This window comes from Pteropus vampyrus, unplaced genomic scaffold, assembly GCF_000151845.1.
Source record: "Pteropus vampyrus isolate Shadow unplaced genomic scaffold, Pvam_2.0 Scaffold350, whole genome shotgun sequence".
In the NCBI taxonomy this organism is placed as follows: Eukaryota; Metazoa; Chordata; class Mammalia; order Chiroptera; family Pteropodidae; genus Pteropus; species Pteropus vampyrus.
The window spans coordinates 629,548-643,043 of NW_011889131.1; the positions used below are offsets into that span (position 1 = coordinate 629,548).

At 45.0% G+C, this 13,496-nt stretch overlaps 1 protein-coding gene across 1 annotated transcript; it reads left to right on the top strand.

Moving 5' to 3' along the window:
- Window positions 1-7,932: 7,932 nt before the first annotated feature.
- NKX3-1 (NK3 homeobox 1) lies at window positions 7,933-12,248 on the top strand. The gene is made up of 2 exons (XM_011378977.2): window positions 7,933-8,282; window positions 9,371-12,248. Exons 1-2 carry the CDS (start codon window positions 7,985-7,987, stop codon window positions 9,787-9,789), a joined length of 717 nt encoding a protein of 238 aa, XP_011377279.1. The 5' UTR covers window positions 7,933-7,984; the 3' UTR covers window positions 9,790-12,248.
- Window positions 12,249-13,496: the final 1,248 nt, after the last annotated feature.

Below are 13,496 nucleotides of genomic sequence, written 5' to 3' on the forward strand. Positions count from 1 at the left end.
GCTGAGAGCTGGAAGGAGTGGGAGAGAGTAGATCTCACATTGCTTCTGGCAGCCGAGTGATGTGGGAAGGTCAGAGCCTCCTTTGCTAGACAAACAGCCCCCAGCTTGTCTCCCCGGGAGGCCTCTGTTAAGCTGTTGAGCAGACCAGGCATGGAGGGCCCATGGCCACCCAGTCAGTCCTGCAGCCTTGGGCTCTCCCGAAACAGGCAGCCATGGAGGGGCGGAGGGGAGGTGACCGGGGTCACCACTGGCAAAATATTCTTGGGTTCCTATTGCCCCATAAATCTTCCCCAATGGCTTTTCTTGGGCGATAAGCACTGAAGAAGAGCATATGAGGTTGAGTTATTATCTGCTAGCCTCGTTTCCAAAAGCCTCATCCCCTCTGCTATACAGAGAGGCCCATAGGGACAACTGGCTTAACCATCTGAAAGGTTGGAGGAGCAGATCTTTTTAAAGGTCCTCGAGATTGAGGGAGAGAGGCCTTTTGGCAGGCATGGGACTTGAAACGTGAATGGTTTCGGAGTGAGACAAGGGCACAGGCACTTTGAGGTTTGGAGTCCCTCAAAAAAAAAATGGAATACATCACCTGCGTCTAGAGTGGCCCCCACCCTTCCTCATGGTATTCTCCGTTCTCCTTCACGGAGCTGCTCAGAACCCGCGAATCTTTGCTACTCAACGGGTAGGGTGTCCTTGGACCAGCAGCAATGGCATCTCCTGGGAACTTGTTGGAAATCAGACTCTTAGGGCCCACGCAGACCTGCTGAAGCAGAAACTGCATTTCAACATGATACCTGGGTAATTCGTGTGCACCTCCAAGTCTGAGGAGCACTGGTCTAGCCACACAGGGTGTTAACCCCACCCTCACCACCCCCCAGACTAGTTTTCCTGGGCTCTGGCGTGGGCTCTCACCCTCCTTGCTCATGCCACATCTCTCATATCCTGTGGCTCTGCACTCTGCCGGCCACCAGTTGGAAAATAAAAGTCTGACTTGTTCATGCCATTGTGTAACCGAGGGTAATTTAATGCGTCACCAAACTCACCGAGCATTTTCACATTAACACATGACAATAATATTAACCCAAATGCCACACAGGAAAATGTAAGTGATGTTAGTGAGAAGCCGAGGCCTTTGAACTACTCTGGGGGAGGTGCCTGCGGTCCAGGCTGACCTTGCGGAGGGTGGTTTAATAATTCATCCCTCTGTGCCTCTTTTTGATGGATTGGCTTATCATGCTCCCATGGGAGAGGAGAGAGGCAAGAAAAAAGGAAGGCCGAGCAAGGGACCCTGTAAGAGGCTGTGGAAGACAGCTACAACCCGAGGCCAGGTGTCTACTACCTCCTGGCTGTGTGCCCAGGGCGTGGCCTGGTGGGGAACACACTGGCTTTGGAGCCAGGACAGCCTGGGTCAGCTGTGAGAACCTGAACATGTTACCTTCAGACTCTGAGTGTCTGTCTCCTTATTTGTAAAAAAATGATCCATAGTGGGTCGTAATACAGACTGATGTCTATACTGAACCAGTCCAGAGTCCACATTCAATGTATGTCCATTTTTTTCTCTCCTTTCCTGTCATGGGGCAGGAAAAGGAGATGCTGAGACACAGCCCTGACCTTACCTAAGGCTAACGACAAAACTGGTACACATAAAATGATTACACGCTCTAAGGCAATATAGGATTAAATGCCCGAAGGAGCAGCAGAGCCATCAGTGGAGGCTGGGGAGGTCGACCGAGTCTTTGGGTGGAAATTGAACGGGTGAAGATACACAAGACACAGCAAGTGTACACACAGCACACATAGAGGTTGGAGAAAGGAGTCTATTAGCCATCGTCCTCCTTGCAAAAAAAGTAAACTGCTCCCCCCAGCTGTTCTGGGATTCTAAAACACAACAAACTCCTTGAAGCTGCTTCCCAAAATTATTTTTTCTACATGGGCTAAAAATTTTTCAGTTTTACTACAAAGGAGGATATGAGGATGGGGAAAACAAACAAGACCCTTTCTAGTAAGATGTGGACCCCACCTTTTAATGTTCCATTCCAGTCCGGAAAGATAATGAAGGGACAAGTCTGAACCTCAACATCACTGAATTTCCAAGAACACTGGGGAAAATTTTCTGGCACCCTTGCACTCCCCCAGCCAGCAAAGCAGATTCAGGAAGGACGGGCCTGGTGCCAAGGCGGCTTGTTTTATAATGAGGATCGTAGGTGTCTCCACCAAGAGAAAATCAGTGTATTCGCTTTCACTGAGGCCCATTTAGATCCATTAGGACTGGAATTGGAACAGGGAGCTGGGCCTGGGGGTATAAAAGGGAAGGGGAGGAAGAGGAAGTTGCTCATACCCCAACTAACTCCTTCATCTAGCCTATGAGCAGGTAGCCTGAATGGAACTAACTCTCTGAGCCTGGACTTGTATCCTGGCAGCTCTGCTACCAACTGAGTTACACCTGGAGATTATTCCTCAGCCTCTCCCACCTCCATCTGGACATCATTTACTGGGACCGCTACCTTCTTGGAAGTCTTACAAACCTTGTTGGCTGGTACAAGGCTTATAGGCCTTTTATTGTGGTGGTCATTGTGATAGATTCTTTTTTCTTTCTTTTTTGTTTTGTCTTTCTGAATTAGCAAAGCCATCATGAAGCACCCTCCTGAAAGACACACATCCTGATGTGTTTAGATAAAGCATAAGCTTGGTATGGCAACCCCAGAAGGTGCTGAAGCACATTTTAAAGGAAATGTATGCTATAAAAATGATGCAGGCTAATGAAGCATTTGTATTAATCATGGTTTTATTTTCTGTATTTTATGATGTTTGGATATCTTGGGGCTTTGCAGACCCCAGGGCAAACTGTCCCTCCCAGAGTTAGCTAATTCCTAGAAATAGCAAACAACTTGCTTGCAAGCATGCCTTTGATATACAAACCAACCAATCCTGAGTTCACATGACAATCATCTCCTTTATCAAGCTCTCACCCACCAAGCCAACATTCCTACTGCCTCAAATCACCCAGGGCCAGGTACCAAATAACTAGAGACCACCCTATAGACCAGAGCCCACTGACATTATTCAAACTGTCCAATTCTAAGCCTGTGCAGCCTTGCCCATCCCTTCCCACAAAAGCCACAATAAAAGCTTGTGTCCATGTTTCCCCTCACCCTTTCTCTTCCCGACTCTGGTGCTTCCTTACGTGGCCCTGCATGGTGTGTCGTTACTTTTATTTCTAGGGACCTGTGGGTACAAAAACTTCCTCCATGACATTCATTTCTGTGTCTGTATGTATTACCATACTTGCTTAAAACAAAGCCTGAGTACATTTTAAAATACATTTATATACATTTATAGAATGATAAACTCTGCTCCCACTTTCTACACTGGGGGCAGGTCGGGTGGGTAGAAGGATACGTGATGCCATGGATGTGTTTGGGCTACACGTTTATGAGACTTCACTTCCGGTTATCTAGTTCTATAGTCTGTAAATCTCGGGTTATTTCCTAGAAAACCAAGACATTTTATTAGATGATGCCAAGGTCCCTTCTAGCACTAAATGTCTTTGAACCCAGATGGCTTCTGAAATATGTAATGGAGCAATATATAAATGATTATGATATAATATGAAACTGGAAGGAAAAAACGGGATACAAAAAATTATATTTATCCTTTAATCAAATATGGCTGAAGACTGGAAGAAAATATGCAAGAAAAGATTTAATAAAAAAATGGAATTATGGGTCACAATGTATTACTTCGAATAATAATTTTTTTAAAAAGATCCAAAGTTCATATCAAGGCAGAGCAGGAAATCTTTCTCTCATCATTTCTGCATCCTTTTATTTGTTCCTAGAGGTCAAAAGTCCAAGACGGGTCTTATTGGGCTAAAATCAAGGCATTGGCGGAGCTATGTTCCTTCTAGAGGTTCTAGGGGAGAGTCCATTTCTTGCCTTTGCCAGCTTCTAGAGGCTGCTCATATTCCTTGGCTTATACCCTGCTTTCTGTTCCACCTTCAAAGCCAGTGAAGGTCAGTCATTCTCACCTCCCATTGCTCTAACCTTTCTTCAGTGTCACGTCTCCTCTGATTGACTCTCTTGCCTCCTCTTTGACTTAGAAGGATGCTGTGGTTACATCAGCCCCACCTGGATAATTCACAATAATAATAATCTCATCTCAAGGCCAGCTGATTAGTAACTTTAATTCCATCTATAATCTTAACTCCCTCTTGCCATTTACTTAGAATATTCAGAAGTTCCAGGAATTAGGATGAAAACATTTATTTTTTTGGAGGGGAAGGTGTTATTCTCTGGAATTCTGTTCCATATAGAGGCCTCCTGCAGTCCCTTCGTGTCTTCCTGATTGCCCTTGATCATTTCACCCAGTTTAAGCTGTATAAGACATGGCAAGGAGAGGAGCACGGACCTTAAACTGAGAGTCACCTTGGACCCTGTGGTCCCCTATGGATAATGCTGCCAGCCTGTGAGATGCTTTTAGCATCTGAAGCTGGACATCCAGCCTGCAGACATTTATTGAACACCTTCCATGTGCCCAAACGAAGCCAGGTGTTAGGGAGGATATGAATATGAGGATGACACAGCCCTGTTCAGGGAGCTCATGACCTAACAAACAAGAGGACTCATCCTCATCATAAACACTCAAAAGACAAGGCACAAAAGGAAAGAGATGTGAAGCGAGGCGAGGGAAAGTGATGTGAGCTGTGTCCCCATTCTAAAGGCACATGTGAGATCCTAGGAGGTGGTGGTGGGAGAGGTGAGCCCGAGCTCAGTTCCAGCTCTATTTTTTATTTTTTAAAATTATAAATTAGTACAAGGAAATGCCCTTTGTCCTGTTCTCCTCCTTTCCTTCTCCCAATCTATTATTTCCATCCCGCTGATTGGGGGTAACTGCTCTATCGAGATATTTATATTCTTCCAGATATATTTTATATGTTAAAATGCTGAAATGCAAAATATGAGGCTGATAACTTGTAACTTTTTTTTTACACAATGGGTTCATTCTCTGTTTTTGCAACTTGATTCAGTCCCTGACCAAATCGAGGATAGTTTCACAAGTCAGTGCAATGTGTGTTTGTATATTTCTAGGGTAAATCTCTAAGCGTGGAGTATCTGTGTCAAAATATATGTCCCATTTTAATTTTCACAGATTTTGTCAAGTTGCCAACCAAATATATAAAACTAATGATTTACTCTCCCTCCAACTTGGTACGAGAATGACTGTTCCTTCATGCTCCACAAACACTGGATATTATCCATCTTTTTAACCTCTGCCAATCTGATAGGTGGAAAAAGGGGTATCTCAATGTGGTTTTGATTTGCATTTCTCTAATGATGAGTGTGGTTAAACTTTTTTTTAATGTGCCTGTTTATGTTTTAAATCCTTGGGCCATCTGGAATTTATTTTGTTATAAGAATAGAACTTTATTTTTTCCAAATGGCAGTACTAGTTATTAAATAATTCACATTTCCCCCACTGATTAGAAACGCCACCAAGTTCTAAATTTTTAAAATGAAAAGAGGCCACCTCAACCTAAACCTAACACCATATACAAACATTAATTCAGAATAGATCATGGATTTAAAGGTGAAATACATAACTTTTAGAAAATAACACAAGAGAGCATCTCTAGTACCTACAGATAAGCAAAGAGTTCTCGGGCGTGACACCAAGAGCAAAATCTGTAAACTAAAAAGTTAATAAATTGAACTCCACAAACATTAAAAACTTTTGTACTGTGAAATATTCTGTTAAAAAGAGAAAAACGTACAGACTAGAAGAAAATATTTGCAGAGTACATAGTCGACAGAGGCTTATAAATAGAATATATAAAGAATAATCAAAACTGAAGAGCAGAAATCCCCAAAATCTGATTATAACAGAGGTAAAAGAGTTGAACAGGTGTTTCACCAAAGAGCAGATATCAATGGCAAAGAAGCACATGAAAAGATGTTCAATAGCATTAGCCATTTGGGAAATACAAATTAAAAATTAAAACCACAATATCACTATACACCTGTTAGAATGGCTAACATAAAAAACAGTGATAACACCAAACGCGGATTAGAATGTGGAGACACTGAAACTCTCATACGCTGCTGGTGGAAATCTAAAATGGCACAACCACTCGGAAAATAGTTTGGCAGTTTCTTGTAAAACTAAGAGTGCAGTTACCATACGACCTATTAATTGCACTCTTGGATATTTATCATAGAGAAATAAAAACTTGTGTTCACACAAAAACCTGTACACAAATGTTCATAGCACTTTCATTCATAATAGCAAAACAACAACAACAACAACAGCAACAACAACTAGAAACAGATCAATCATCCTTCAGTGGGTAGATGGTTGAACAAACTCTGGTCGATCCATACAGTGAAATACCACTCAGCAATAATAAAGTATTAACTATTAATACGTAAAACAATCTGAGTAGACCTCAGGGGCATTACGCTTAGTGATAAAAAGCCAATTCCAAAAGGTTACATACTGTATGTGTTTGATTCCTTTTATACAACATTCTCCAAAAGGTAAAACTATAAAGATGGAGAACAGATGAGCAGTTGCCAGAGGTCAGGGGTAGAGAGAAGGGGCTTGGGTACAGAAATACAAAGAGATGTCAGAGGGAGTTCTGTGCTGATGGCACAATTCTGTATCTTGATTGTGGTATTACAAGATCTACACATGTGATGAAATTGCATAGAACTATACACACATAAATGAATGCAGTTTCAAAAGTGACAAAATAAGGTCCATAGTACAGTTAACAGTAATGTGCCAATGTCAATTTCCTGGGTTTTATATTGTATTGCAGTTATATAATATGTCAGTACTGGGGATACTAATTTTACAAATTCCTGTGAGTCTGTAACTATTTCAAAAGAAAATGCTTAAAATTTTCTTGAAATGAAAAAACAAGAGAAGAAAACCATCTTTGCCAAAGACCTTCCCATTGCATAGCGTGGTTCTCTTGGGTGGTTGCTTCACCCACAAGAACTTACTCCTTCCCTTGCCTCCCCAGACACACGACGTAACTATCCTTTTTGGAAAGTTTGCAATAAAATAAAAGGTGCCTTAGATCAGGATGTACAGAAAAGTTGCATAAGTAAAAATAGTTCAAAAGAACACCTGCATACCAGATTAACCAATTGTCAATATTTTAACCCATTCGCTTTGTCATATGGGACCTATCAATTTACGCCACTGTTTCTGAACCATTTCAAGGTAAGTTACACACATCGTGGGCCTTTGCCCCTGCATACTTCAGCGTTTACTTCCTAAGAATATTCTTTTATATAATCATAATACTGTTATCAACTTTAGTAAATTTAACATCCATTTAATACTTAAATCCATCTTTCTTATTCCAGCTTTCTCAGTGGCCCCAATAACATCCAGTACAGAATCCAGCCTGGGTCAGGTGCTACACTTAGTTGCCATGCCTCTATGAGAACTTTAGTAGATCTGATAGCTTTGCTACCAAGCTCTCCTTGTCACGGAGCACCCAGAATTCTCTCCTGTAAACGGGATGCTGGTAATTGCCCCCACCTTGTGAGTAAAGGCGCTTTAACAATCTATAAGAGCTAAATGGGGTATTTCTCTTCTGCATCATTATTCCTCTGAAGCATCTAAATATTCCACTGTGGGTTGGGGCAAAGAAGATCCGCTTTGTTTTTCGCTCCCAGCCTGGGCCAGCGACGTAGGGGGGCGAGCCAGGGAGAAGAAGGAATTTGGAAAGGAATTCTCTAGGGAAGAGGGAACCCAGGCAGTGCGAAGTACTCCCCTTTTCTGACCCCCCTCACCTGGAGCACCAGGCGGCCAATTGGCGGTGTGGCCCGGGTCCCCACAGCCAATGGGAAGGCGGCGCGTCCGTGCGCCCCCAGGGGTATAAGCACTAGCAGGCTCGGGAAAGTGAAAGTGGGGCGGCAGCCTCTGGCACAGCCGCCCAGGTCCTGAGCTAGGGCGCTGGAGCGGAATCACCAGGATGCTCAGGGCTCCCGAGCCAGGGCCCCAGGAGGCGGGGGCAGCCACTCAGGGCAAGCCACTCACCTCCTTTCTCATCCAGGACATCTTGCGGGACGGCGTAGAGCGGCGCGGCAGCCACACTGGCAGCCTGCAGCCGCTGCTCCGGCCGCAGCCCACTCGCCCACCGGCCCCGAGGCGACACCCTGAGCCGGAGCCCGAGGGCGGAAGAGGTGGCGCCGGGGCGCAGGAGGATGAGCCGAGCGCCCGGCCCCGCACCGCACCGGGGAAGGCCGTGCCGCCGGGGGAGACCGAACCAGGTAAACCTGCAACGCTGGGGAGGCCGGGCTGAGCCGGGCGGGGTCCCGCGGAGAGCGGACAGGCCAGCAGGCTGCGCGGGTGTGAGCGTGCGTCCAAGGCGCAACTCCCGGATCTCCGGCTGCAGGGGTGCGGAGCCCGCAGCTAAGGCGAAGGGACCTCACCGCCTCCTGCGGTGGGTGCGCCTCAGGGATTAACCCTGAGCCCCAGTGTCAGGGCAGCGCAGGATGTGGACATCCGCCTGACTCGCCTTCACGGTGCTCCCGACTCTGCGGGCTCCGGTGCTCTCCCGGCTCAAAAGCGAGCACGCACGCCGCGCCCACCGTCTCCCCCCAACCCCGCGCCCCGCACCCCGGAGTCCCAAGCGATATACCCCGACCCCAGCTCCCAGCTACCCGCGCAAACTTGATCGGCGCCAGCCCCACGTTACCTCTTGGCAGTTACAGTAACTAACATACAACAAATAACTTATTAATATGAATAAATTAGAGTTAGTCCACCCCCTTTGCTTCCCTACCCCAAGGCAGTAAAACAGTCATTTTGGGAGTTCCCTCCGGTCTTCAGGAAACACAACGCTGTTGGAATATTTTGAGCAGACTTTTCTTTCCTAACGGCTCGTTTAGAGGAAAGGGGACATGAAAGCCAGAGAAGGAGCTTGCCCTTAGCTCTCACAGCCTCTCCTGTCACACAAGCCCTCTCTTGTCTCCCGGATGTTAACACCGGATGCCTTAGGTCCTTCGTGAGGCATCCTATTTCTCAGTGTCTTCCCTGCCTCCCTTCTCCCTTCTACGTACACATATCCAGAATCCCTATTTTATTCTGTACGATGTGGCAGGAAGCTCTACCGCTAACCGTCTCTTACTCTAGGTTCTTGATAGCTATTAGAAAGCTAATACATAGTATACCGTATTCTCTCACTCCCCACTCTGGAGAGCTCCTTAGTCATGTGAAAAAAGTGAAATGTATCCAAGATGACAGTGGGCTGTTTGTTCACTCGCTGAAGGAATAAGGGTGGATTGAATTCTGTTCTCTTCTCTGCTAACATGTAACTTTTTCCTTCTCGTGCCACCTTCTCTCCTCTCCTTTCCAGATAGGCACTTGGGAACTTATCTGTTGGACTGTGAAGACACTTCGGGTGCCTTGCCAAGCGTTCCCCAAACCCCCAAGCAGCCGCAGAAGCGCTCCCGAGCTGCCTTCTCCCACACGCAGGTCGTTGAGTTAGAGAGGAAATTCAGCCACCAGAAATACCTGTCAGCCCCTGAAAGGGCTCACCTGGCCAAGAATCTCAAGCTCACCGAGACCCAAGTGAAAATATGGTTCCAGAACAGACGCTATAAGACCAAACGAAAGCAGCTCACCTCGGACCTGGGTGGCCTGGAGAAGCCCTCCTCCTTGCCAGCCCTGAAAGACGAGGGTTTCTCCCGAGCCTCCATCCTCTCCATGTACAGCCTCTATCCTCACTATCCTTACCTGTACTGCTTGGGAGGCTGGAGCCCGGCTTTCTGGTAACAGCAGCTCAGAAATCAACTATGTGTGATCAGAAACTGCCTTCCCCAGACTGTCTCTCTGGAAAGCAAAAGGGACCAAGGTCAGGGAGGACTGGGGAGCAAGAGACGTGCAACCAAAACGGTTAAAGGTTTGCCTGGAAAACCCAGATTCTTCACTGGTGGCCAATGAAAAATCTGGGCCCGTGCCTAGTTTAATATTCAAATAGTTTCCCCAACACATAACGTAGGTCATTTTTGCTTTTAGAGACTTGCCCGAAGTGGGGATGGATACAGTTAAGTGCTGTTTACAGCACCGTGTGTGATTTCGTGTGAGCCGCCGGCCACATCGCTTCTGGGGATTCTGTTCCTACAACTCCGTCCGCTGGTGTAGTGGAGCACTGATTGAAAGAGCAGTCCTGAGGGAGAAAGGACAACCAAGATGAGGATGAATTAGACTTAAGTTCGAGATCTTCCTTGGCCTTGGAATATGACCAAATTTTCTCTCTGTCCCTGTAAGAGAGAGGGAACTAGAGGATGTCACCAAGAAACCCATCGAGCTCAGGGCACCTTGGCTTGGGCTATGGAGATGGGTAGGCAGAGATGAAAATATAAATATCTTATTATTTCTTTTTAAAAAGTATGCCAATTTGCGTATTTACAGGGTGGCCCAAGTAGGAAAAGAAGCAGTCACTGTGGGTTTAAGACAAGCTGTGTAAACAGAGCTCTACTGTAAGAAGTGGCTCAGGCCAGAAGAATCTCTGTGTGTCCAAGACAGTGGCCAAAGGAGAAATCTCCCACTGCTGCAGGGACCACTGTAATTTTATTAGCAAAAGGCCAAAAAAAAAAAAAAAAAAGGCTCTTCTGGTCCTTTTTGCCCTGGGCCCGAGAATTTAGAATGAGAAGGTTCCCGGAGTTTGCAGGCTATAATTCACACCACCTCATGACAGATCACATCATTCTTTACTCTCAGCGCCTTCCTTCCCTCCTTTTCTTTTTCATTCCTTTTCCATAGCCATCACCCACCGATCGGTTTCTTTTCAGTTCAGACTTTCAGTCTGGCTGGCTGCACCTCACATATGCCTTCCTTATTTAGCCTGAGATCTGGTCTTTTTTTTTTTTTTTTCCTCCCAAACTTTATCTTTCCTGGGTTAAAAAAAAGGGGGGGAGGTGATTCTGAATTGGCTAAAAGACATGCATTTTTTTGGTATCTAACAATTCTTATTTCTTTCCTTTAAAAATATACAGCATTAAATCTCAAATCCTATTTAAAGACTCGACAGCTCTAGAAGGTCACTGCTACTTTTATAGGACTTTTCTGGTGGCTGTTGTTACAGTTCAAAGTCTGACAACCCTTTGGGATCTCTGCAGGCAGAGGAGGTAAGAGGTGTGGCTTTCACACACAAGGAAGAACAGTGCGAAATGTGAAATGCGGGGTTGGTACTGTTGAGTTATCTAATGTGACTTGAGGGCTTATGGGTGGGGCGTGGAAAAAAAGGCAGCCTGGTCCTTAGTGAGCCCAGTTACTCGGTCAAGCTGACAGGGCTGAGAGCACTTTGCAGAGAGAGGCTAAGGAAAAAGAAACAGTTTTCAAAACTGCATTATTGTGGCTTCCATCACTTTAAAAAAAGAAAAAAACTGTCCAAATGCTTCGGGAACTGCGTTTAATGCCTATAAAAAAAATGGGTCGCCAAAATGAGTCACTTCGTGATTTCAGAGAGAACGAGAAGAGGGCAAAAGAGAAATATGGCCACCCTTCTGTTTTCATCCCATTACTCAGGTGACCTGGTAGAGGGAGACATCGGAATAAAAAAAAGCCAGTTACTAATGAGCTACCCTGAGGCCTGGAAATCTCTTGATCCCACCACTTAATTCTGTTTAGTAAGAAACCTTTCAATTTCCTCCTATTAAGAGGGCCAATTTACTGTTGGTGGCAAAACTGCCAGAGTTGATAGAAAGTTGGCCCATTTCACCCCAGTTTCTATCATTCAGGCTCCAAGCTGAAATATTGTAAAATGCCACATGCTGCTGACAGTACTAGGGAGCACGGAAGGCAGCATAGCCTGAATGGCTTTCTTTTTCTCACAAGCCTCGTAAGAGAAGCGTCAAGTGCTCACGCTCTGCCCAGTACCCTTTCTCTCCCCACTGTCTGAATTTAATTTTTCGAACCTGCAGTTCTGCAAATATGAAACATTTTACTGTGACATATATTGTGTTGCAAAAGAAAAAAAGTCTTCGTTTAAAATTATTTGGTTTGTGAATTCATCTTGCTTTTCCCACATTGGAACTCGTCACTCAGCCATATCTAAACTGGTAAAACAACATTCGAAGAACGAGTATGGCGAACTGGAAGGTGCCCCGAAGGGCTTCAGCCAGACAGCCTCTTTCTATCCTATTTAATAAATTAGTTTGGGTTTTCCACGTGTATAACAAACTCTGCTCCGATCTATAGCAAAAAGGCCTGTAACTTGAAATTTAATAAAGTACCCCAACCAAACTTTATTTTTCTATGTACTTTTTTTGCAACATGAGTGTTTTTAAAATAAAGGACCATGTCTTTATCGGACATATCTGTGTGTGATTTTCTGTTTCTTAATGAGCATATGCTGTCGAGCTCACGTATTTCTGGTGACCGTGTTCTCCCACCCTCGACCTGACTGACAAATCTATGAAGAAAAAAATAATCAAAAGCAGTAGTTTAGCCGGTAGCAGATGATGGTCATTCTTTTATAAGTGCGCTGGCCTCTGTTCCAGGTCAATCATGTGGAGGGGAAAGAGATTTCTCTCCTTAGTTTAATAAGCACCTGCTCCATCCCAAGAATTCCTTTCGTTTAAGTAGAGAACATCGAGTTTTTACTTACATTTCTTGAAGACCCTGAAAGGAACACGTAGCCTACACAATACGTCTTTTAAAAATTCCACTCTCCTCTCCCACTAGCCCTTGGCATTACAACTGCTCCCCTGGCCCCCTGGCACCTGCATTTCCCTGAAATTGTCACCATCACCATCATTCGGGGCAGAGAGACCTCTTGCAAGTAACACCTTTGAATCGAAATCACAAGTATTGAAAGTAGGCTTAACATAAAATATATATAAATAACACATCCTTTATCCGCCTGCACTTAAACCTTCATTAAATACCACAAGCAAAGTGTCTCATGCCCCTGATTACCCGAGAGAATTGATGGTTTTCTTGCCCCCTCCTTCAAGGAAATAGAAGCTTAAAGAGTAAGGTACTTACGCGAGGTAAAACATATCATAATTTCAAAGTTTGCTCTAACCCTTTAAGTACATTGTACACACAGGTGGGGCCTCCCGTAGCATGTTCACATCATGAGATTTAACTCTTTGCACAAATCTGCAACTATCCTCCCCTCCCCTGCGAGGCCCTCAGCTCTCAAATTACAAAAGCTCTGGCAGTAAATTAACAATGTGGATTTTTTTTTTTTTAACCATTAAAAGTAACTAATCCCGGAAACTAAACAAAAATCTCTCATCCCTAAAGAAAGTTCTTCGCCTCCTCTTTGTCCCCCTTCCAATGTGCCTTCAGTGCCTCTGCTAATCTCACATTCTCTTCTCCCAGCCACTCTCGTGAGCATGCCACCACATTTGTGACCTTTGGAATCCTTTTGCAGCCTGTCTCTCAGGTTACTTCAGGTGCAAATTTCTAGAGTCACTGTGGCTTTTTCACTGGTGATGCCATCGGTCCTCCCCAAGCCTCCTCAGGAAGGC